The sequence below is a fragment of the Lutra lutra genome, chromosome 9 (genome assembly GCF_902655055.1).
Source record: "Lutra lutra chromosome 9, mLutLut1.2, whole genome shotgun sequence".
Classification (NCBI taxonomy): domain Eukaryota; kingdom Metazoa; phylum Chordata; class Mammalia; order Carnivora; family Mustelidae; genus Lutra; species Lutra lutra.
Genome location: NC_062286.1, coordinates 44,774,002 through 44,795,729, shown reverse-complemented (window position 1 = coordinate 44,795,729; position 21,728 = coordinate 44,774,002). Strand labels below are relative to the sequence as shown.

The window sequence follows — 21,728 nt, the reverse complement described above, 5'->3', positions numbered from 1 at the left end:
GCTTTAAATGGGAGTTTCATCCCCTTTAAATGCCACTATGATTGTCCCTGGCAATGCCTGACAAGGCAGGGTGCTTCTTCATTCTCCTTCTCCCAGATGGTCCATTTATCGGTTCAAGAGAGCCACTGAGGAATTCATATGGCTGGGCTGCTTAATATCATGGATGCCCACCCATATCTCTTTTAGCACCTAATTCCTTCATATGCCTCTTTCTCCCAATGACCCACTCCCTCTTCCACTTCCCTAATCCCTTCCCATTAGGGTACGTTTTTTTTTTTTTTTCTCTTGCTCTCTCTCTCACTCACTCTTTTCTGTATCTCTCGGAAATCAGACAGGAGTTCAGAGCACTTTCACTACCTTTTATGAGGTAGATTGTGATGTCATAGATGGGGGCAGGGCTAGTCAACTTTCTACCCACCTCCCAACCTGTGCTGAGGGAGCTCCGATCGGGAGTGGAAGCAGTGATTCCTCCATGGTGAGTAACTTTGCTTTCTAATGTAATCTTTCTCATTGTGAACATTAATTTTGAAAGCAGGTGGATGGGGATTGAAAGAAGTAAAGATGTGACCACATAAGTCTTCTTTTACTGTTAACCAACTTTGGGTAAAGGATCTACTTATTTGTTCTTTGTATGATTTGAGAATTCCACAGCAGATATATTCTTCAAGCATGATCGAAACTTGAGATGTAGAAATGGTATTTCATTCCTTTATTTCTTAGTCTTTCTTCCCATTGGGACTGAAAGTCATTGCATATGTGGAATGAATCCATTCTGTAGTCCTTTGGTGAGCTTCTTTAAGGAGGGCTAGTGAGGAGATGTTCTTCTTCATTTGAAAGATAACAGGGTCACACAATATCCTTTATTGACGTTAGCCCAGAGAATCAGTCTGTTCTTTTAAAATTGTGGGGGTAAAATTGTGAAGAAACTGATACATAAAGAATTAATAAACTTGGTTTTGATGTAAACAAATGAAAATATTCAAATGAAGAAAAAAATATTTAAAACAAAAGAGCACCACTCTTGCAAGATTAAGGGTGCAGCCATTTCAAGGTGTCACAACCAAATTTGCTAACTTTTTTGTTGATGCTGTATGTCATAACACTGATGCTGTTTTATAAGATTTCTTTGTGGGTAAGAGCTGTGAAATGTCACTGTTCTTTGTTTCATTTGGGTTTCTATAATACTGATTAATTCTTTTGTATGCCTTAGTATTTGGAAGGAAAAAATCAACTGGAATGAGCATTTTTCCTCTACTTTACTTGTTCTCTCCAGGGTACCTATTAAAACTGTCAAGATGTCAGCTTTTATATAAAAGGGCAAAGGAAGTTCATGAAGTTGGTTAAATCTTTAAAGGATGTTGAAGTATCAGGGTGGGTGTTTTTAAAAGGGTTTGACCATCAAAATGTGAGGCCCTGTTAGTTTTCATGGGGTAGGATAAAAGCTCCTTGGTATGGATCATAGGTGTTAGGAAATATGTTAAGAGGATATCATTCATTTTCTTCAAAGTGTACATCCCTAGTTAACTATGTGTGGATACTGGTGTTGGAAAATCAGAGGCAGTTTAAAAGGAAGAGTCCTTTCTCATCATTAGCTTTTTTGTTACATGTAGAAATCTCTGTCCCCACCCCCCGCCAAGTTATGCATTCTTAGAATTCAAAATCACTAGAGCTAATCCCGTTCCTTTCATTACCTGGGGTGGTGTGGCATGGCAAGTTCTGAAGTGATTTTCCCACCTTCAGTTTCTAACTTAAAGAAGTGACTGTAATGGTAGAGATTTCAGGTACAATAATGAAAAATAGAGCCATATCTGGCCAATAGGAAAACTTAGGTGGTAATCACATATAGTCAACTTTATATTGCAATGTGGGTAACAATGCCAAAGTCTTATATATTGGATGATCTCTCTGAAGTCTTTGGCCTACCTTCATTATAAATGCTAACACCCTCAAACCCAGGCAGAAGGAGACCTTCAGTGCCAGAAAAATCTAATGTCTAACTATAGCTCAAGTTTTCAATGTCTTTTATCAACCCCTCATACAGCTGCCAGGTAAGAAATGCTCATATTTTACAAACCCTTCGAATACAATCATCTTTAACTTCGTGAGTTAAGAACGGTTGTGTTGTGCACTTGTGCAAATTCAGAGAGTCTATCATGGAATGCATTGTGCATGCACTTGTTTATCTTCATGTGCATGTTTCATTTATAGTGGCGTTCATTATTTTTTAATTCATTTGTATGTATTAAAATTCTAATTTAAAAATTCTATATATTGTCCTGTAAATAAAACAATGAAGTAACAAAAGTTGAATTAATTTGAGGTTTCAACACTGGTAATAGTAGTTCCATTTCTGTCACTGACTAATTAGGTAACTGAAAGAAAATTACTTTGATCTCTTGGGACTCAGTGTTCTCCTTGTAAAATGGTGATTAATGATCTACAAGATATATCCTAAAGTAACTTGCTCTAAAATTGTATGATTTTATAATATATTTTTAAGAAATTGCTTATGGGAAAAATACTGAATAGCTGATGAGACTTTGTTTTTGTATGAGACATAGCATTCTATAGTCCAGGAAGAAAATTTCAGTCCAAAGTAGGTTTTAGGATGTACCCTGTATTTGATGTAGTTTATTATTTGGTTAACAAGTGGGCTCTGTTCTTTTAAATGGACAATATCAAATGTCTGATAGTTAGCTATGTGTTGATTTGGAAGATTGATTTGTTTCTTTGACTCCATAGGTTTTTTTGTTCTGATATTTTGAGATAAAAACAATCCTTAACTATTAGGTAATGAATGGATCTAGATATCACTGGGAAATTACAAACTTCTTATGCAGTACTGTAGGAGTCCTTTTGTAGTGTTGGTAAGAGTTGATGAGTAGGGAATTGGTGGGTATTTAAAATGTGTGTTATGGAGGATAGAACACATATGGGGCCTGGCTCCTGCTCTTGAGGAATATGCAACCTTTTGGGGTGTAGAGACACATGCCAAGTGTCAACTTAGAGGTGAAGACAGTACATTTCTAAGAACTAAGATATGTCCCTCTGGTGTTGGGTAGACTGATTGCACTGGGAAGGCTTTTTGAGAATCAGATCTTCAGCTCACTTGGAACACAGTGGTTTAGATTTGTGTTACTGCACACAAGGAGGGCAGGGAAGCATTTCAGGTCATCAAGACCATGGAATTATAAATCTTGCAGAGGAGTCTTGTGTTTAGATATGCCATGTATCAAAACCATGAATCAAAATATTTGCATATAATCCAGCCCCATACCTTTCCTGAACCCTTCCATATTTGCTGAATTTGTAATATATGATATAACTGCTTAGAAGAGTTGAGGAAGCTGCAAGTGAGTGAAGTACAAAGATTATTTATTAAGATATAATCAGGCAGCCATTTTCTCTTATGCAAAATGTCATATCATCACTCATAGCTACAATAGCAGAAGAGAAATAAATAAAAGGGAAGGAATTAGGGACAGGAGACTCTAGCTCTGAGACATTCTGATTTTCTGACAAAAGTGGAAAGGGACTGTGTTACTATTGACACATTTAGAAATATCGATGGCCATGAAGACCTGCCCATTAGCAAGAGAATCCATGTAAGCAGGACAATTTTCCAAAGCAAATGGAACATTCTCTATGTACTGAGCAGAAACTATGACCGACTTTGGTCTCAAGCAGCCAGTGTTGAGAAGGCTTAAGCACTAAAACCACACATGATTATGTAAGTCTCTTTCCCCAGTGCACTTGGAAAGAGAATACTCATTTGGGCATGATTTGCCCACATTTGACAATAAAGCACACTTATGTTTGAAAGCTTCTCTGGTGCTGTAGATTCATAAATGATTTGCAGTGTATACTTTGCTTCACTCAGCACTATTTGTTGTATTTCTTGCTACCCAAATTCCTTCTAAGTTATTACTTAGGCTTCTCTAATAGACTGAAATTCCATGAGTAGAATTGCTTTTTCCCCTATCCCAGCTTCTAAAGATTTAGTTTACATTATCCAGTAAAATGTTTCTTAATTTCCTATCATGACATAAAAATTAATTTGTAGAATATACCATGTCAGGAAATCACTTTCAAAAGCAAAACTTGTATATATGGAGATGATGAAATAGCATGCTCAGTCTATGTTCTCTTAGAAATAATTTTTTCCAAAAAAGTTCAAGTAGAACTTAGAAAAAATCTTGTCAAACACTATAAATTATTAAAGGAGGTTAGAAATATTAGATTTATGTTTGTCTCAAAAGAACAGTGAAAAATGCTGGCAACTGTTCCCCCTGCCCCCTTAAATATCTCTAGAGGTGATTCTACTATTAGGTTATAATTCAAAATCTGTTTATTGGGTTAATAATATGTGATGTTCACTGTCTGTGAATGGACAAATTAGCATGGAAAACAGACTCATAATCAGTAACTATAACGGTAACGATAGGTTTCAATAATCACTGTAACAAATATATATATATATATATATATATATATATATATATATATATATATATATATGTATATATATGGTGATGTGGGCATTCCTGAAGAGAAGGGGGAAGAGGAAACTTCATAAAAGGGGTAATATTTTTCTTAACCTTGATGGATAAGTAGATGAGAGTTTTTCAGGTAGAAGAGGAGAGAAACAATGCCCATAGTTGTGAGGTATGGAAGTATTCTGTGCTGATTGGACCTGAAAATATCAGAGATGGGTGGAAAGATGGAGGAAAAGTAGAAAGTGGAGTTAGACAAGTAAAAAGTGGGGTCTGGAGAGCAAAGATATTTTCCTGACCCATCTGATTTTAATGAGTGTTTCCCAAAATGATCAAACAATCATCTTCATGCCAAAAACATCAAGTGGTGGGAGGAGACTGCTAAAATGCAGAACCATGGCTAAGATGCAGACCTGTTAAGTCAGGATTGCAGGGAGTACATTCTTTGAATCTGAAAGTACCCCTTCCTACCCGCAGGTTTTAAAATCTACAAGGCAAAATCTGACTCATTATGTTTCTGTGTTCTTGGAAAAAGTTCCAGAAAAAATTAAAAAAGGATTAAAATATTAAGAATAAAAGACTTGGGAAAAATAGGATTTAAAGGTAATTTAAGAATGTTCTTTAGAAAGTTGACTTAAATTGTGACTAAGCATAAAAACCTTTATAAGAATGATAATTATTAAGTGTAAAGAATTGCCAAGTGGTGTTCTTCCATCTCCTTAAAGGAAAAGCATGAGACTATAAACATTTAAGGGACCATCTTGAGTCCATCATTTTTATGCTCCAATATAAGAAGTTAATGAAGTTCAGGGCTAAGTTGTTTTACAACAGTCCAGAGCAGTATTTATTTTTGGTGGTATTTTTGGTAGAACTACTTGACTACTTTTACATTTTAATTAGGGGAATTTCTAGAAAGAGAAATGTATAAATTAGCATTACCATCATGACTGGAAAAATCAAACATTCATGCCAATATAGAATCTAATCTATATGGTCTATGTTGAAAAATATGAATTATCTAACTCTGTGTCTAAATCAACAACCATTTGGAAGTGATTTTTTTTTTCCTCTGTATTTTTCTTCGTGGACCTGATTATTATCTTCTCCATCAGTCTGTGTGAATGTTACACATGTGTTCAAAGATGCAAGAAGAGGGGCACCTGGGTGGCTCAGTGGGTTAAGCCGCTGCCTTCGGCTCAGGTCATCATCTCAGGGTCCTGGGATCGAGTGCCGCATTGGGCTCTCTGCTCGGCAGGGAGCCTGCTTCCCTCTCTCTCTCTCTCTCTGCCTGCCTCTCTGTCTACTTGTGATCTCTCTCTGTCAAATAAATAAATAAAATCTTAAAAAAAGAAAAGATGCAAGAAGAGAAAGGCACTAGAGAGGTACTTTACCTTTGACTAAGACATGAGAATCTTATATCAGAACCCTGATCTGGAAGAAGGTGGCCCTCAGATCACAGTAAGAAAATTCCATTCTGGATTCAACCCCCTGTTTTACACACAGTTATCCTGTTTCAGATTGCCAGAATCACTAGTATTTGTGTTTTGAGAACTTTCTTTAGAGGTCAAGAAGTGATAGCGAACCTTGCTTTCTTCTCCATACTCAACTCTGTACAGATAATTGCAGTAATTACTGTGGCAGAGATGGTGATCTTGTCATATACTAGAAGCAGTTGACTGGTAGAATGCCAGTGCCTGCCACTAATTGAGCAAATTGATTTTGGCATGGTGACCTGAAGATCTTTTTTAAAAAAAAATTCTTAGATTTTTTTTTTTACTGAGGATGTGTAGCTCTGTTACTGCCTGTATCACACAATCCCAAGCAAACATAATCTTGAGTGGTTCTTAGAAGATGTGCCAGGCAAAATTACTCACCCCATAAGGCCTTGCATTTTACATGAATTAAAGTCAAGCAGAGAACAGTTAACAGCTATATGGTTTTGATGTCCAATTTCTGAAAAATAAGTTAGAGTACATTGTGTTCTCTTAAGGAAGATGTTAATAAGCAATGTATTGCTGTTAGATATGAATTTGAAAACTGAATCTTTTACAATTCGGGTGATATTGGGTAATGTTCCTAATCTCTGAGCTTTTTTTTGTCTTTGCTTTATAAATTAGGATAGCAATACATTTAGAGGGACAATAGGACAATTGCATGTAGTAAATAACATTATTATACTAGCTAAGGTACAGTGGGGGCTCAGTATGTTCCAGTCACTGTGCTAAGTATTTTAAATGCAGTATGCAATGTTTTTAACAGTTATCCCTTGGAGGAAACTGTCATCCCCATTAAAAATATTAGGAAAATGAAATTCAAGGAATTGAAGTAGCTTCCTGGAGGTCACAAAGTTAGGGATTGACAGACAGTAGTGCTTTCCAAGAAGCCTCCCTTGATGTTCTAGCACAGCATGATGTGTTTTTTCTGTCATTCTGAGTAGGATACTGCAGTGTAAAAACTTACCCAATTATATGTCTCCCAATTACTCTGTGAATTCCATAAAGGTAGGGAATATATTGAATTTTTCCCTGTTTCCTTGCATAACAAGTACATAATGTGTGCTTTATACATCAGCTTCCTAATTTTTTCCCTAGTTTTCTTAATTCCTTTGTAATTTACTTTGTTAAATTTTCCATGTTTTTTAAGATTATGGTTTAGAAATATAAAAAAATACTTCCAAAATAGCTGAATTAATCAACTTAATAATTTATTTTAAAAAAGGAGTTGGAAAGTAAGGGCCACAGTGGCAGAGTTCATTTGCTTTCCCACATGAAGTTTATGGTACATAAAAATGTTAATTATATCTAGATGTGAAATACTGCATTTTAATTAACTATCTTAAATTATTAATGGCCAATAACAGTATTAACAATTTGTACAGTCTTTCACATGTTTTAATCAGATATAGATTCAGCTCCATATGATAAAACCTCTAAATGGAGAGTTACTTTTCTGTCATATAGACTATGTAGTTCAGGGCCAATATAGTGAATTCAGAATCATCCGGAACCCAGACTCCTTCTGATTTATGGTCTGTTCTACTTAGTGTTGAGGCTCCTACTCTCAAGTTCACCTTTGGTCCAAGGTGACTGCTCGCTCTTTCCATTTTCCATACAGGAAGAAGAAAAGAAGTGTGAGGGCAAAATGGTGAGCTTTCTAGCTGTGTTAGCACCCTTTAAGGGGATTTCCCAGGACTATCTGTCCCCCTACTCCAACAGCTTCTGTTTACATCATACAAGGAACCTGAAAATATGGGAGAGTTAGGCAGGGAGTAGTAGTTCTTGTCCATGTATACCGTCTGTTAAATGGAACACAAATAGAATTCTGACTTCCACTAGTTGCTTTGTGATCTTGGGCAAGTTGCTTGACTTCACTGAGCCCCATTTTCCTTATTTGCAAAATGAGAATGATATTAGTATCTACTTAAGTGTGTTGTTAGGATTAAATGTGTTGATGTCACACACTTAGCTCAGTCTACAGAATGGAGAAGTACTAAATAAATGGTTAGCTAATTTTATTTTTCCTTATCTTGTCTCTCCCAAAAGATGATTTTTTTTTTTGATAAATTAGGTGCTACTTGTTTTATTCCATCATCTTTACTCCAATTAAACCACTGGATGTATAGTAGTGAATAACCAACCAAGGTCTATACCTTCGTAGAGATTCCATTAGTTTGTCATTGGGAGTCTTTGAGGAATCACTCACAGAGAGGTCATAATTGACAATAGAGAAGGGAATGACTTCAATAGAGAAATGAAGTAGTGATTCTCACATTACAATCTATGGAAGAATCACATGGGAAACAAATAAAAATTTTCTGAGAATTCTGGGCTCTGCCTTTTCAGTTCTGATATCACATCTGAGATCAGGAATATGTAATTCTATGCCTAAATATTTCTGATGCAGAGGACTCATGGATCACACTTTGAAAAAAATACTGGTCTAGGAAATTGAGGGAAGAGAGCCTTATGAGCTGTGATGAAACCCTTCCAGTACTTGACGTCAATTTGGACCCTTTCCTAGAAAATCCTTTTTGGCTTGCTGCAGTAGGCTATTTTAGTCTAGCCTCGCCTGGATAATTACCAGTTGTGGGGAGCTGGTTGCAGTTGTCCATTGCAGGATATTTAGCAATGTCTCTGGCATCTCCTCTATAGATGCCTGTAGCAACTTTCCTTCTCCAGTAGTGATAGTCCATTGTCTCCAGACCTTGCCAAATGCCAAATGTATCCTGGGGTACATGGACAAAGTTGCCCCTGGATAAGAACTATAGATCTGGTTGATCTTGACCTTTCACCTAGAGTGTACATACTATTTGAAATGGAGTCTTTTGTTTCTTCCTTCTGGAAGGATGGAAGATGATCCATAAAATGGTCCAGCCTCACCTGCCAAATGCCCATTCCCAGCATGGCAATAGGGTATGGATATGCACTTTCCTAGAGGCTAGACTCCTGAGTACCCATCACAGTCCTCTTCTGGCCATAACTTTCATACACCTTTTGAAGGTCTCCATCCACCTCTCCCAAATCTGCTTTAGAGATGCAGGCATTTCTACTATCAAAGGCAATTAGGGACTTTGGTGAGAATGTTGCTCAAAAGAAAGTTTTAAACAAGGTAAAATTCCGTTTCTTTTTATAAACAAGAGTCTTGAGGTTAAAATAATTCAGTTTTTATAGTACCTTTTTTTAACAAATATTTTTCACATATCATTATATATTTAGCCATTCTTTGCATATTTTTAAATCTTTATATGGTAACAAGCACATTTTTTAAAAAATATGAAAAAAAGTAGAGCAATGGTTTACATTTTTTCCTTAACAAAATAATATTAAGATGTGCATCAGGTCCATGGTCTCCTTGAAAGTCAAATGACTTATGCAGGTGTTTCTGAGATAATATTTATAATGAGTAAGCCTGGCAATGCTGACATTAGTGGGTGAGCCCTTGAAACCAATCAAGATGTAGATAGAAACCAATTATGTTTCATAGCTTAGCATTAATTTCTTTAAAAGAAGTTTGGAGAGCTCTAACAGGTGGTGACTCCAGATATAACAGAGATCACTCTTTCTTTCAAAGATGTAGCTGTAGTGCATTTGGAGAATTTTCCTTGGCATTTTTTAGTATATCAGGTAAAGAAATAATGAGGAGGCCTTTACATCTTATAATAAATATGGAGGTGATTTAACTTTGTCAAAGGCTAGATTCACAGGGACTCTAAGATACGGATTGTGCCTTGAGGAAGCTTTCATCTCAATATTAAGTATGATTTTTAGTAGGGCAAGATACTGTATCAGACTCTCTCTAACCCTTTAATGTTTATCTTTGTTCACTGGTTAAAAGTTGTCATTTTCATGAAAGTTTGTGAAGTCCTTTTTTTTTCAAAGAAGTTTTCCAATTTCATAGATTTGATGCTCTCTTTCAAAGGAACTGCTAGTATTTTTCTATGATTTTTGGCAATACTGTTATGCATTTCCCATCTTTTGAGGATTCTTTGCCCTTTAATCTGTGGTTTTGAAAGTTTCTTGCATAGTTCAACCTCTTTTGCAAGGAAACATACAATATGTTGTCCATCCATAGAGGTTCTTTGTTAACTAAATAAATCCTATTTCCACTTTTAGATTGAAGGGAACCCTCTGGTGCTTTTGCTGAATTTTTTCCTAAAGTACAGTCACTCCAGGAGAAACCGATGATATTCCTAACCAGGCCAAGCCTGGCAGGCATATGTGGCTTCTCAGGGGAACTACCTTAAATGGACTTTATTCTTATTTTATTCAAAAGGAGTTGGAGCTACAGTATATTCCTAAATACACTGGAGACAGAAGTCATACAGTTGTATTTCTGGTAATTATCCTATTAGCTAGGTATGTAAGCCTCAGTTCCCTCATCTATTGGATAATGAGAATAAAGTAATATAGTGTGTAAGGATTAAGTGGTATAACATATAGGAAAGATCTAATTGGTTGGAATGCTCAATATGTATTGAGTCTGGAAAATATCCAGAGTATATTAGCCCATGGCCAATTTAAGAGGCTGCCTGAACTAAGAATCCATCATTCAACTGTCTAAACACTGGGATACGTATACCAAATGCCAATATGGTTTAGGTAGTGCTAGCTGCTGTGGAGGACATAACCAGTAAAGGGCCAGGAAGTACTTGTTTATATATATCCAGAAGTGTAGCTCTGGAGATAAGACTTTCACACATATACAAAGCATTTGAAGACAAAGTAGCAAATAAGTAACTAATTATGTGATACTAACAAGGAGTGTAACCAAAATTGAGCTGAAACCACTAAGGATAGCTGCATGAAGGAGTTAGCCGTTTCTATTGCAAGAACGGTTTACCTTTTTTTTTTTTTTTTTTAAATCTATATCTCTTTTTGGATTGCATTCCACAGCCAGTTTTGGGATCCCAAACAGAAGGTTCCTGTGTTATATTTCTTTTCCCCATAAATGGGAAAAGTGGGATTGTAACTAGACTGCCCCAGACATGCTTTAACCCTAGCAATGTCCACTGTCAGGTGGAAGAAGAAAGCTTCCCTCCTTTTGGATGTACCTTGTTCTTATCTCACTTAGGCTTATGGTACTCTCACACTACCTGGGCATTTATTCGAATAACTGTATCTGTGCAGAGTTTCTTAGGCCTAAGTTACCCAGGTGGGCCAATAAATTACGATAAATACACTAAACGGATTCCAAAAAGGTATCACCTTATTAATACTACTTTATAGTGACATTTTTAAAATTTAAAGAAGTGTCTCAAGTTTACTTTCTCACTTGGGCCTCAATGTTTTGTGAAAGTGTATTGGTATTATTAACCCCACTTTTTGGCTGAAGAAATAGGAACTCAGAGAGGTTACTATAGTGTCCCAAACTTTCACAGTCAGTGGTTGGCACAAGCAAGGTTAGAGCCGGGTCTTGTGCTTTTTGCAATGTAAGATGTTTGCTCCTCCTAGTAGTTGAACTAGTTCTTGAACAGGAGACACAGAAAATAGTATGTGTCAGATGGTGTAGATGATGGTAGCAACTAATACATACTAGGTTCTTAAAATTTCTATCAGTCAGCCTGACATCATATCATGGTACCCATTATATGGTAGAGTATAAAGCTAAGGTGTAGAAATTTTGAATAAAGTCTTTTCATACCCTGTGAATAAATAGCAAGTGGCATATATGGGGTGTAGGGGAAAGGAGAACTATAGGTTGTATTTAATCAAGTTTTCTTTGAACATGTAGATGACTTTAGTAGCTGGTGAGAAAATAAGTAGATGATGTCCCTGCTTCTTGTCTAGTTTATATCTCATGTGTATGATGATTGCAAGATTAGAAGTTAGTGTGACTTTTTTTTTTTTTTCCTTTGTGGCTTAAGGAAATTTACCTCCTTACTGCTTGGTCACATGACTCATACTTGAAAGGAATTAGAACACATCATAACTCTTGCTTAGCACCAATAGCCAGGAATAGAGTTCAGAGCAGGAAAACACTATGGTATATTTACCTGGTCAAAGAAGGCTGGATGTTATATGTCACAGGGACTGAAGCCCATTTCTATCAGATAGGAATTTTGTGAACCTAAGTTCACAAAAAATTTTTCTGTATTTGTTTCCTCATATGTAAAGGATTGTGGTATCTACCATATATATATGGTAGACATATATATGTATCTATGTATATATCTACTATATATACATATACATACATATATAATATATATAATATATATATAGTAGATTGTATTAAGATTGTATTTTTGTAGATTGTATTAAGACACCAGCACTGTAATACCTACCACACACAGTTATGCCTCACAGATGCTGGTACTATGAATGAGGGAGACGATTTTTAATGAAAACTCAGTAATTTATATATAGAAAGCAGTAGCAGTAAACACAAAGAATTAGATTGTGGATGTTTTCTGAGCAAAGGATGATCCTGATTGTACCAGTGAAGCACAGTAAAAGGAAGAGATCATAAGATTTGTGTAGCAGTTTAGCCAATGTTTATTTTGTCTGTTTTATGTCCCTAAATTCCACTGTCCTGCCAATATCATTATTTGGCTGTTCTTCCATGGAGGAATGAATAGGTGGAAGGCATGGAGAATTAGGCTATACTAGACATCGTGCCCTACTTTGTCTTTGGACAAGCTTTGTCATCTCTTATTTCCTCATCTGTAAAGTTGCAATTATTCAATAATATTTAGCAAGTATTTATGGAATACCCATTTGCTAGCAGTTTCAGGTGTTTGGTATGTAACATGGGGTGGGGGATAGTAAACCCAGAAGAAAATATTTGTCAGATGGTGATGACTGTATGAAAAAATAATAAAAAACAGAGTAAGACTAGAAATGGAATAGGGCAGAAATGGAGTTGCAATTTGGAAAGGGAAGTTTTCAGTAAGATGTTGGTATTTCATCAAAGATCTGTGGGAAGAGCCTTTAGGCAGAGGCAATAATAAGCATAAAGTCCCAGAAGTGTGGCCATGACTGCTCTAGGGAAGGGATCAGCATTAAGGAGTGGAGTGAACGAAGGAAAAATCAGAACAATTGGGGATCAGATTATATGACATTGAAGACCACTTTAATAGCTGTGGATTCTACCCATATTGAAATGGGGGACTGCAGGACAATGTTGAGAAGAAAAGTGACATTCTTTGAGTTCATTTAGTAGGATCATTCTGGCTTCTGTTTAAGAACAGATCAAAGCAGCACATGTTGTGATGAGCACTGTGTTATATGCAACTAATGAATCGTTGAACACTACATCAAAAACTAATGATGTACTATATGTTGGCTAACTGAACATAATAATAATAAAAAGAATAGAGCAAAGAAGTAAAAAGGAATGAGGAAAAAAAGGAAGTTATTTAGGGGAAAATACTGCAACAATCCAGCAAGAGATTCTGATGACTGGGCCTTGTAACCGTAGAGAAGGTGAGGTCAAATAATGGACAGATTTTAAAAATGCTGTTGCTAAGATATGATGGCAGATTGGAGGCTAGATCTAAGAGAACATGATATGTAACATAAGATTCTGGGTTTTTAACCTAAACAGGTGGAAAAATTGCGTTGCCAATGACTATAGGAGGAGCAGGTTTTTACAGAGAAGTGGAGTTAATCGTAGAGCCCTTGCTATCTTGGAACATTGGGAAGAGTCAATAAGAAAACTTCAGATCAGTTTAGACCATTCTCTAAATGTCAGGAGTCACCTTTGTGAAAGTAACAACTCTTGAAGGAACCTGAAGTGGTGTATCTAGGTGGAAGTTAAAGACTTAATGGTTACAATTGACGGAGTTGTGTTCTGAAGTAAAGATAGGAAACTTCTACCTCAATCTGTGACAGTGTATACTGTGAGTGCTTGGAAATTATTTGAATATGTGAGAACATTGTAGTGGGTTTATATCTCACAATGGGAAAATAAGTCACCAGGAAGAAAGAAAAAGATTTAGAGGGTATTACTTTATGTCTACTCAAACAATGTTTCAGAGTAGGCAGAAAAATGTATTCAATTATAAAAAGCCAGGGAATAACTGGCCAAATTTAAAACTAGTTTAATTAAAATCACTGGTTTTACTATGCATTATACTGAAGACCTCTTATGAGCTTTTGAATAATGATATCCATTTCTTCTTGCTGTAATTCTCATTTCTCTAATGAAAAAAGAGTTAATTTTATGTTAGTACAGTGAATTATTTTACCCAGTTACATATGTGTCTAACAGTTTGCTGCATCATATTTAAGATCGCATTCTTTATGAGTCATATGAGGGGAAATTATGATAATGAGAGAGAAGTGATATTAAAATACTACTCTTAAAACACAGCCTTTTATGGGAGGAGGGTGGTTTAGAAGACCCATAGTGGGTATAATGAGATGGTTTAATCTGTTTTTTAAAATTGATTTATTTATTTTAATTGATGTATAGTTGACACCTTGTTAGTTTCAGGTGTGCAACACAGTGATTGGACAATTCTGTTAAACTATGCTTAATACAAGGATAGTCACTATCTGCCACCATACAAATTGGTATTATAATATTACTGACTACATTCCCTATGCTGTACCTTTCATCCCAATGACTTACTCCATAACTAGAAGCCTGTACCTCCCACCCTACTTCTTCCATTTCACCCATTCCTCCTCCCAATTCTGCCCCTCTGGCAAATACCAGATGTTTCTCTTTATTTATGGGGTCTGTTCCTACTTTTTTTGTGTGTTCATTTATAATTTCATTTCATGCAATGCTCTCTAGATCCCTGGATGTTGTTGCAAATGGCAAAATCTCATCCACTGTTATGACCGAGTATTATTCCATCATATGTATATACATCTTCTTAATCCTTTATCTATGGACACTGGTTGCTTCTATATCTTTGGTCTGTTGTAAATAATGCTGTGATAAACATACAGGTGCAAATCTCTTTTTGAATTAGTATTTTTGCTTTTTTTGGGGGAGAGAAATGCCCATAGTAGAAATACCAAATCAAATTTTTTGAGGAACCTCCATGCTGTTTTCCATATTGGCTGTAATGATTTACATTTCCACCAACAGTGCATGAAGTTTCCCTTTTCTCCAACATCTTTGCCGAAACTTATTATTTCTTGTCTCTTTGATTTGAGCTGTTTTGACATGTGCAAGCTAATGTCTCATTGTAGTTTTGATTTGCATTTCCCTAATAATAAGTGACATTGAACATCTTTTCATGTCTATCAGCTATCTGTATGTGTTCTATGGGAAAATGTCTGTTTAGGTCCTCTGCCCTTTTTAAATCAATGTGTTTTGTTTTTGTTTTTTGGTTTTTGGTTTTTTTTGGTGTGGAGTTGTATAAGTTCTTTAATCTGTCTAATAAGGAGTAATATTAAAAATCTATATTTGCAGGGGCACCTGGGTGGCTCAGTGGTTAAGCCTCTGACTTCGGCTCGGGTCATGATCTCGGGGTCCTGGGATCGAGCCCCGCATCGGGCTCTCTGTTCAGTAGGGAGCCTGCTTCCCCCTCTCTCTCTCTGCCTGCCTTTCTGACTACTTGTGATCTCTGTAAAATAAATAAAAATCTTTAAAAAAAAATCTATATTTGCAAATAAATTCTCTCAGTAAGTCACCTTTTTTTGATGGTTTCTTTTCCTGTGCAAAAGTTTTCTATTTTGGTGTAATTGGAATAGTTTGCTGTTGCTTTTGTTTCTTTTGCCTGAGGGACCTATCTAGAAAAATGTTGCTATGGCGGTATCAGAGATTACCACCTATGTTTCTAGGATTTTTATGGTTTCATGTCACATTTAGTCCCTTAATCCATTTTGTGTCTATGTTTGTGTACGGTATAAGAAAGTCTAGTTAACATTCATTTTGTATGTTTCTGTCCAGTTTTCCCAGTACCATGTATTGAAGTGCTCGTCTTTTCCCCAATACATTTCCAATATATTCTTGTCTCCTTTGTCATTAATTGACCATGTAAGTGTGGATTTATTTCTAGACTCTCTGTTCTATTACATTTGATCTGTGTATCTATTTTTACTCTAGTATCATACTGTTTTGATTACTAAAGCTTTGGTAGTGTACCTTGAAGTCTGGGATTGTGACACCTCCAGCTTTGTTCTTAAGATTGCTTTGGCTGTTCAGGGTCTTTTGTGGTTCAATACAAATTTTAGGATGCTTTATTCTAGTTCTGTGAAAAATGCTATTGATATTTTGGTAAGTATTACACTGAATCTGTAGATTGCATTGGGTAGTATGAACATTTTGGATAGTAAGGACATTTTAACAATATTAATTCTTTTGATGCATGAGCATGATAGAGCTTTTCATTTGTATCATCTTCAATTTCTTTCACCAGTGTTTTATAGTTTTCAGTGTAGCCGTCTTTCACTCCCTTGGTTAAGTTTATTTCTAGTTATTATATTCTTTTTGGTTCAGTTATAAATGCAATCGTTTTCTTAATTCTCTTTCTGCTATGTTATTAGTGTATAGAAATGCAACAGATTTCTATATGGTTTTAGTATCCTGTGACTTTACTGAAATCATTTATTCTGATAGTTTTTGATGACATCTTTAGTGTTTTCTACATATAATATCACAGCATTAGTGACAGTTTTACTTTTTCCTTGCCAATTTGGATGACTTTTATTTTTTTTTTCCTTATCTGATTGTTGTGGCTAAGACTTCGAGTATTATGTTGAATAAAAGTGGCAAGAGTGGACATCCTTGTTGTGTTCCTGATTGTAGATGAAAAGCTCTCATTTTTCACCTTTGAGTATGATGTTAGCTGTGAGTTTGTGATATATGGCATTTATTATGATATGTATTATGTATGTTCCCACCAAACCCACTTTTTGAGAGCTTTTTATCACGAGTGCCTATTGACTTTTGTCAAGTGCTTTTTCTGCATTTTATTGAGATAACTATTTCATTTTTATTCTATATTGTGTTTATTTGGTATATCAGGCTGATTGATCTGTGCACAGTAAGCCATCCTTGCTTCTCCAGCATAAATCCACTTTGATTGTGGTAAATGATCTTTTTAATGCATTGTTAAATGCTGTTTATTAACATTTTATTAAGGATTTTGCATCTATAGTCATCATTTTTGTTGTGTCTTTGTCTGGTTTTGGTATCAGAGAAATGGCTGACCTTGTAGAATGAGTTCAAAAGCTTTCTTTCCTCTTCTTTTTTTTGAAATATATATTAATACTTCTTTAAATTTTTGTGGAATTCATCTGTAAATCCATCTATTCCTGGAATTTTGTTTATTGGGAATTTTTGATTGCCAATCCAATTTCATTACTGTTCATATGATCTATTTCCTCCCGGCTCAGTTTTAGAAGACTATATACATTATTATTATGATATGATTATTGTACTTTTTTTTATATTGAGAGCAGGAGAGGGAAAGGAAGAAACAGGATCTCACTGAGCAGGGAGCCCTATGTGGAGCTCAATCCCAGGACCCAAGCAGAAGGTCCTCAAATGGTTAACCAACTGAGCCATCCAGGCACCCCTCTTTCCTTCCTTCTACTAACTTTGGGGTTTATTCTTACTTTTTTTTAGTTCCTGTAGGTGTAAGATTAGATTATTTACATGAGATTGCTCTTGTTCCTCAAGGTAGTCCTGCATTGCTGTAGATTTCCTCTTAGAACTGCTTTTGCTGTCTCATTGACATCAGACCATTTTCATTTTTCTCCATCTATTTTTTCTTTCATATTTAATATATTTGTCAACATGTTGGTTGTTAGTACCACACTGTTTAGCCTCCATGTGTTTGGTTTTTTTCCTTTTTTTTTTTTTTTTTTTTTGTAATTCTAGTTTCAAACCTTTGTGGTTGGAAAAGATGCAGGAAAGGATTTCAGTCTTCTTGAGTTTACTGACACTTATTTTGGGAAATAATATGTTATCTATCCTGGAGAATGTTCCATGTGCACTTGAGAACAAGGTGTATTATTTTTGGATGGAGGGTTCTGTATATATCTGGTGTATTAAACTGGTGTGATGTGTCATTCAAAGACACTGTGTCCTTACTGATTTTCTTCCTGGATGATCTATCCACTGATTTAAGTAGAGTGTTTAAATCCCCCATATTTATTATTATTTATGTCTGTTAATATCTGCCTTATGTATTTATACGTTCCAATGTTGGGTGCATGGATGTTTGTAATTGTTATATTCTCTTGTTTCATTGAACCTTTATCATTGTGGAATGCCCTCTTTGTCTCTCATTTTAGTCTATTTTGTATGATATATATTGCTTTATTGGGTGTTTTTTTTTTGTTCCATTTGCATGGAATATCTTTTTCCATCTCTTCATTTCCATTTTGTGTGTGTCTTTAGGTCTGCAGTCAGTATCTCTAGGCAGCATCGAGGTGGGTACTTTTTATTTTTCTGATGTATTCCATCACATTATGTCTTTTGATTGGAGAATTCAGATCATTTACATTTAAATAATTATTGATAGTCATGTACTGATTGCCATTTTGCTCATTGTTTTTTGGCTGTTTTCTTTCTTTCTTTGTAATTGACGATTTTCTCTAGTGTTATGTTTGACTTTATTATAGGTTTTTAATTACCCTGAGCTTCATATGTAACATCCTAAATATATAGCAATCCTATTGATGGTCACTAAAGTTCAGACACTTTCGAAAAAAACTTTGTTTTTACTCCACCATGCACATTTTACATGTTTTTCTGAGCCCCCTTAACTAATTTAAGATCCTGATTTTACTACTTTTGTCTTTTAGAGTGTTTGCCTACTGCCTTTAGTGTATATTTTCTTTTACTCATGAAATGTTTTTCTTTCATAAGTTTTCTTCTAGTTGTGGCTTTTTTTTTTAAATGGGTTTCATCTTGATTATTGTCAATTGCTAGTGATTGATTGGGTTATGCGTTGAGAATTCTGAGACCATGTCTAAGACAAAGGTCTATAAGACTGGTCATGCCTACTACATGGCAGCAAATGTGATACACAACAGCCATCCTTGCTTTATTGGTTTTGGAAGAGACTTGGAGCATTGACAAGTAGGGCCAATCTTGAGGTATCCCATTGTGTTGTTTTGTACCTGTACTACTTCTTGTTATCTCCTGGCCTTTCTAGGCCACAGCTCAGACACTGTCCTCCTAGATTAGATTTTGTCTTTTAATCATCCCAGACTTTTTTTTTTTTTTCATAAGAAGCTCTATTCTCAAAACCTGCCCTTTGCTAACTTATTTGCTTGATAAATGTGAGCACACTCCAACCAAAGGTAGGAGGTTTGTTTGCTCCTGTTCTTGGAAGCTTGTTGGATGGGAATTTAAAGTACCCCTAAAGAAAGTCTAGATCCAACAGTCAGAGTTTTGCTGGATTTAGATGATGAGATAGGCCAATCTTAAGTAGAGATGGCAGATGTTAGGTCCAGTGGACTAAAGATTAAAAGTAGCCCATTCTGTAGGAAAAGAGATTTAAAACTGTAGAAAACAAGTCTAGGGAACCCAGTTATTTGTGGTTTTTTTTGATGGAGATGAAGCACCAGGCTTCAGAGGTTGATCTTCACTAGGCCAGAAGGGGCTCCATTTTTTTTTTTTTTTTTGGTATTCAATATAATTGTTATTAGTTCCAGGTGTGCAATATAATGAATTAATTCTACATGTTACTCAATACACCCCATGATAAGTACCCCTCAATCCCCTTCATCTATTTCACTCATCCTTGCACTCAGTGCCCCTCTGGCATTCGCCAGTTTGTTCTCTAGGAGTCTTTTTGTTTTGTTTCTCTTTGATCACTTGTTTTGTTTCTTCCACTTATGAGTGAAATTATGTGGTATTTGTCTAATTTCACTTAGCATTAGAATCTTTTGAATTAATAGTAGGATTACCGGATCATATGGTACTTCTATTTTTCCATAGTGGATGAGGATTACTTTTTCTCCACATTTTCACCTGTAATTATTTCTTGTGTTTTTTATTTTAGTGAAGGGGTTCCATTTTTTAAGTGAATGAATTTAAAAAGTTACACTTTCAGCATAGCATAATTTGTGTTTTAGTAAGAAATAATATAGTAACCAAAATGAAGAGCCTGAATTTTTGGAATTTTAGGCCCTATAAGTGGTCAGGTAAAAAATTTTATACTATTTATTTTGCTGCCTCTCAAGGTAGAGGTTTAAACCTCACTTTCATAAATTAAATAATCTATCTCTTACTATGGCCATTTTTATTTTATACTGTTCTCTCCAGCCCCAGTTAAGCCCCAAATCTTCATAGATACTATGGGTACCATACATCTGCATAAAACCCCCATGCTTTTTTGTAGTGAATCCTGATCTCAAATTTCCTCTTTCCGAAGAATTCAGTAGTGTAAGAAAATATACTAATTTTTTGATGTTTTTCTATTGCCCCTGTGAATTTCTCCATGCCTTTATCCCTATCATATTAAAACTATGATCTACAGGCATTGGGGTACCTGGGTAGCTCAGTCAGGCGTTCAGCTCTTGATCTCAGGGTTGTGAGTTCATTCCCCATGTTGAGCTCCATGATGGGCATGGAGCCTCCTTAGACAAAAAAACTATAATATACAGGCATTGAAAGCAAGCCAAAGTGGTGGCAACTCCATTAACAAGAGGGTTGGAGAAAGTCCAAATGCAGGATAGTGCGGGTGGGGTAATACTTTGAAAGGAGAAAGAGGAAGAGGTAGAGTCCATCTACCCCAAAGATACAGATGTAGTGAAAAGAAGGGCCATCTGTACCCCAATGTTTATAGCAGCAATGGCCACAGTCGCCAAACTGTGGAAAGAACCAACAGACAACAGACAAATGGGTAAGGAAGATGTGGTCCACATACACTATGGAGTATTATGCCTCCATCAGAAAGGATGAATACCCAACTTTTGTAGCAACATGGACAGGACTGGAAGAGATTATGCTGAGTGAAATCAGTCAAGCAGAGAGAGTCAATTATCATATGGTTTCACTTATTTGTGGAGCATAACAAATAGCATGGAGGACATGGGGAGTTAGGAGAAGGGAGTTGAGGGAAATTGGAAGGGGAGGTGAACCATGAGAGACTGTGGACTCTGAAAAACAACCTGAGGGTTTTGAAGGGTTGGGGGGTGGGAGGTTGGGGGAACCAGGTAGTGGGTATTAGGGCACGGACTGCATGGAGCACTGGGTGTGGTACAAAAACAATGAATACTGTTATGCTGAAAATAAATAAAAAATTGATTAAAAAAAACAACCACCATGTGTTTTAGAGGACATTAGAGGAAAAGTAATTTGGAGGAAATCGGAGGGAGAGATGAACCATAAGAGACTGTGGACTCTGGGAAACAAACTGAGGGTTTTGGAGAGGAAGGGAGTCAGGAATTGGGTGAGTCTGGTGGTGGGTATTATGGAGGGCAAGTATTGCATGGAGCACTGGGTGTGGTGCATAAACAATGAATCTTGGAACACTGAAAAAATTAAACAAAAGGAAAAAAAAGAAATATAAGTTTAAAAGACCCTTTTGGACTCAAATGGTGATTTAAGGAAACATGGATCACAGTAATAATAAATGCTTAAAATTTGTTAAGGGCCTATCATTTGCCAGGCACTCAGCTTTGAGGGCACTATCTCATTTAATACTTAATACTTAAAGTAAAAATGAAATGAGCACTTTCAAGATTATGAGGTAGAACTAGGTTAAGTAGCTCTCTCAAAATCACATAGCCAGTGATTAGTCCAAGCAGGGTTGGAATTGTAGAGCACATGCTTTCATTTACTATAAGAGAGGAAAAAATAGGAAGAGGGGGCAAG

The 21,728-nt window shown here is 35.9% G+C and overlaps 1 protein-coding gene across 7 annotated transcripts in view; it reads left to right on the top strand.

Annotated features, from left to right (window-relative positions):
- CTNNA2 (catenin alpha 2) overlaps window positions 1-21,728 on the top strand; it is a 1,136,606-nt gene that overhangs the window by 1,104,259 nt on the left and 10,619 nt on the right. For 4 of the 7 annotated variants that reach the window (XM_047745910.1, XM_047745912.1, XM_047745917.1 and 1 more), the window contains one exon: window positions 332-475. The exons of 2 other annotated variants lie outside the window; for them this stretch is intronic. In XM_047745910.1, the coding sequence (XP_047601866.1) occupies window positions 332-475 (144 nt within the window). Of the gene's footprint in view, window positions 1-331; window positions 476-21,728 lie in introns of those variants that run through there. One more of the 7 variants, XR_007130146.1, reaches the window with a different exon arrangement.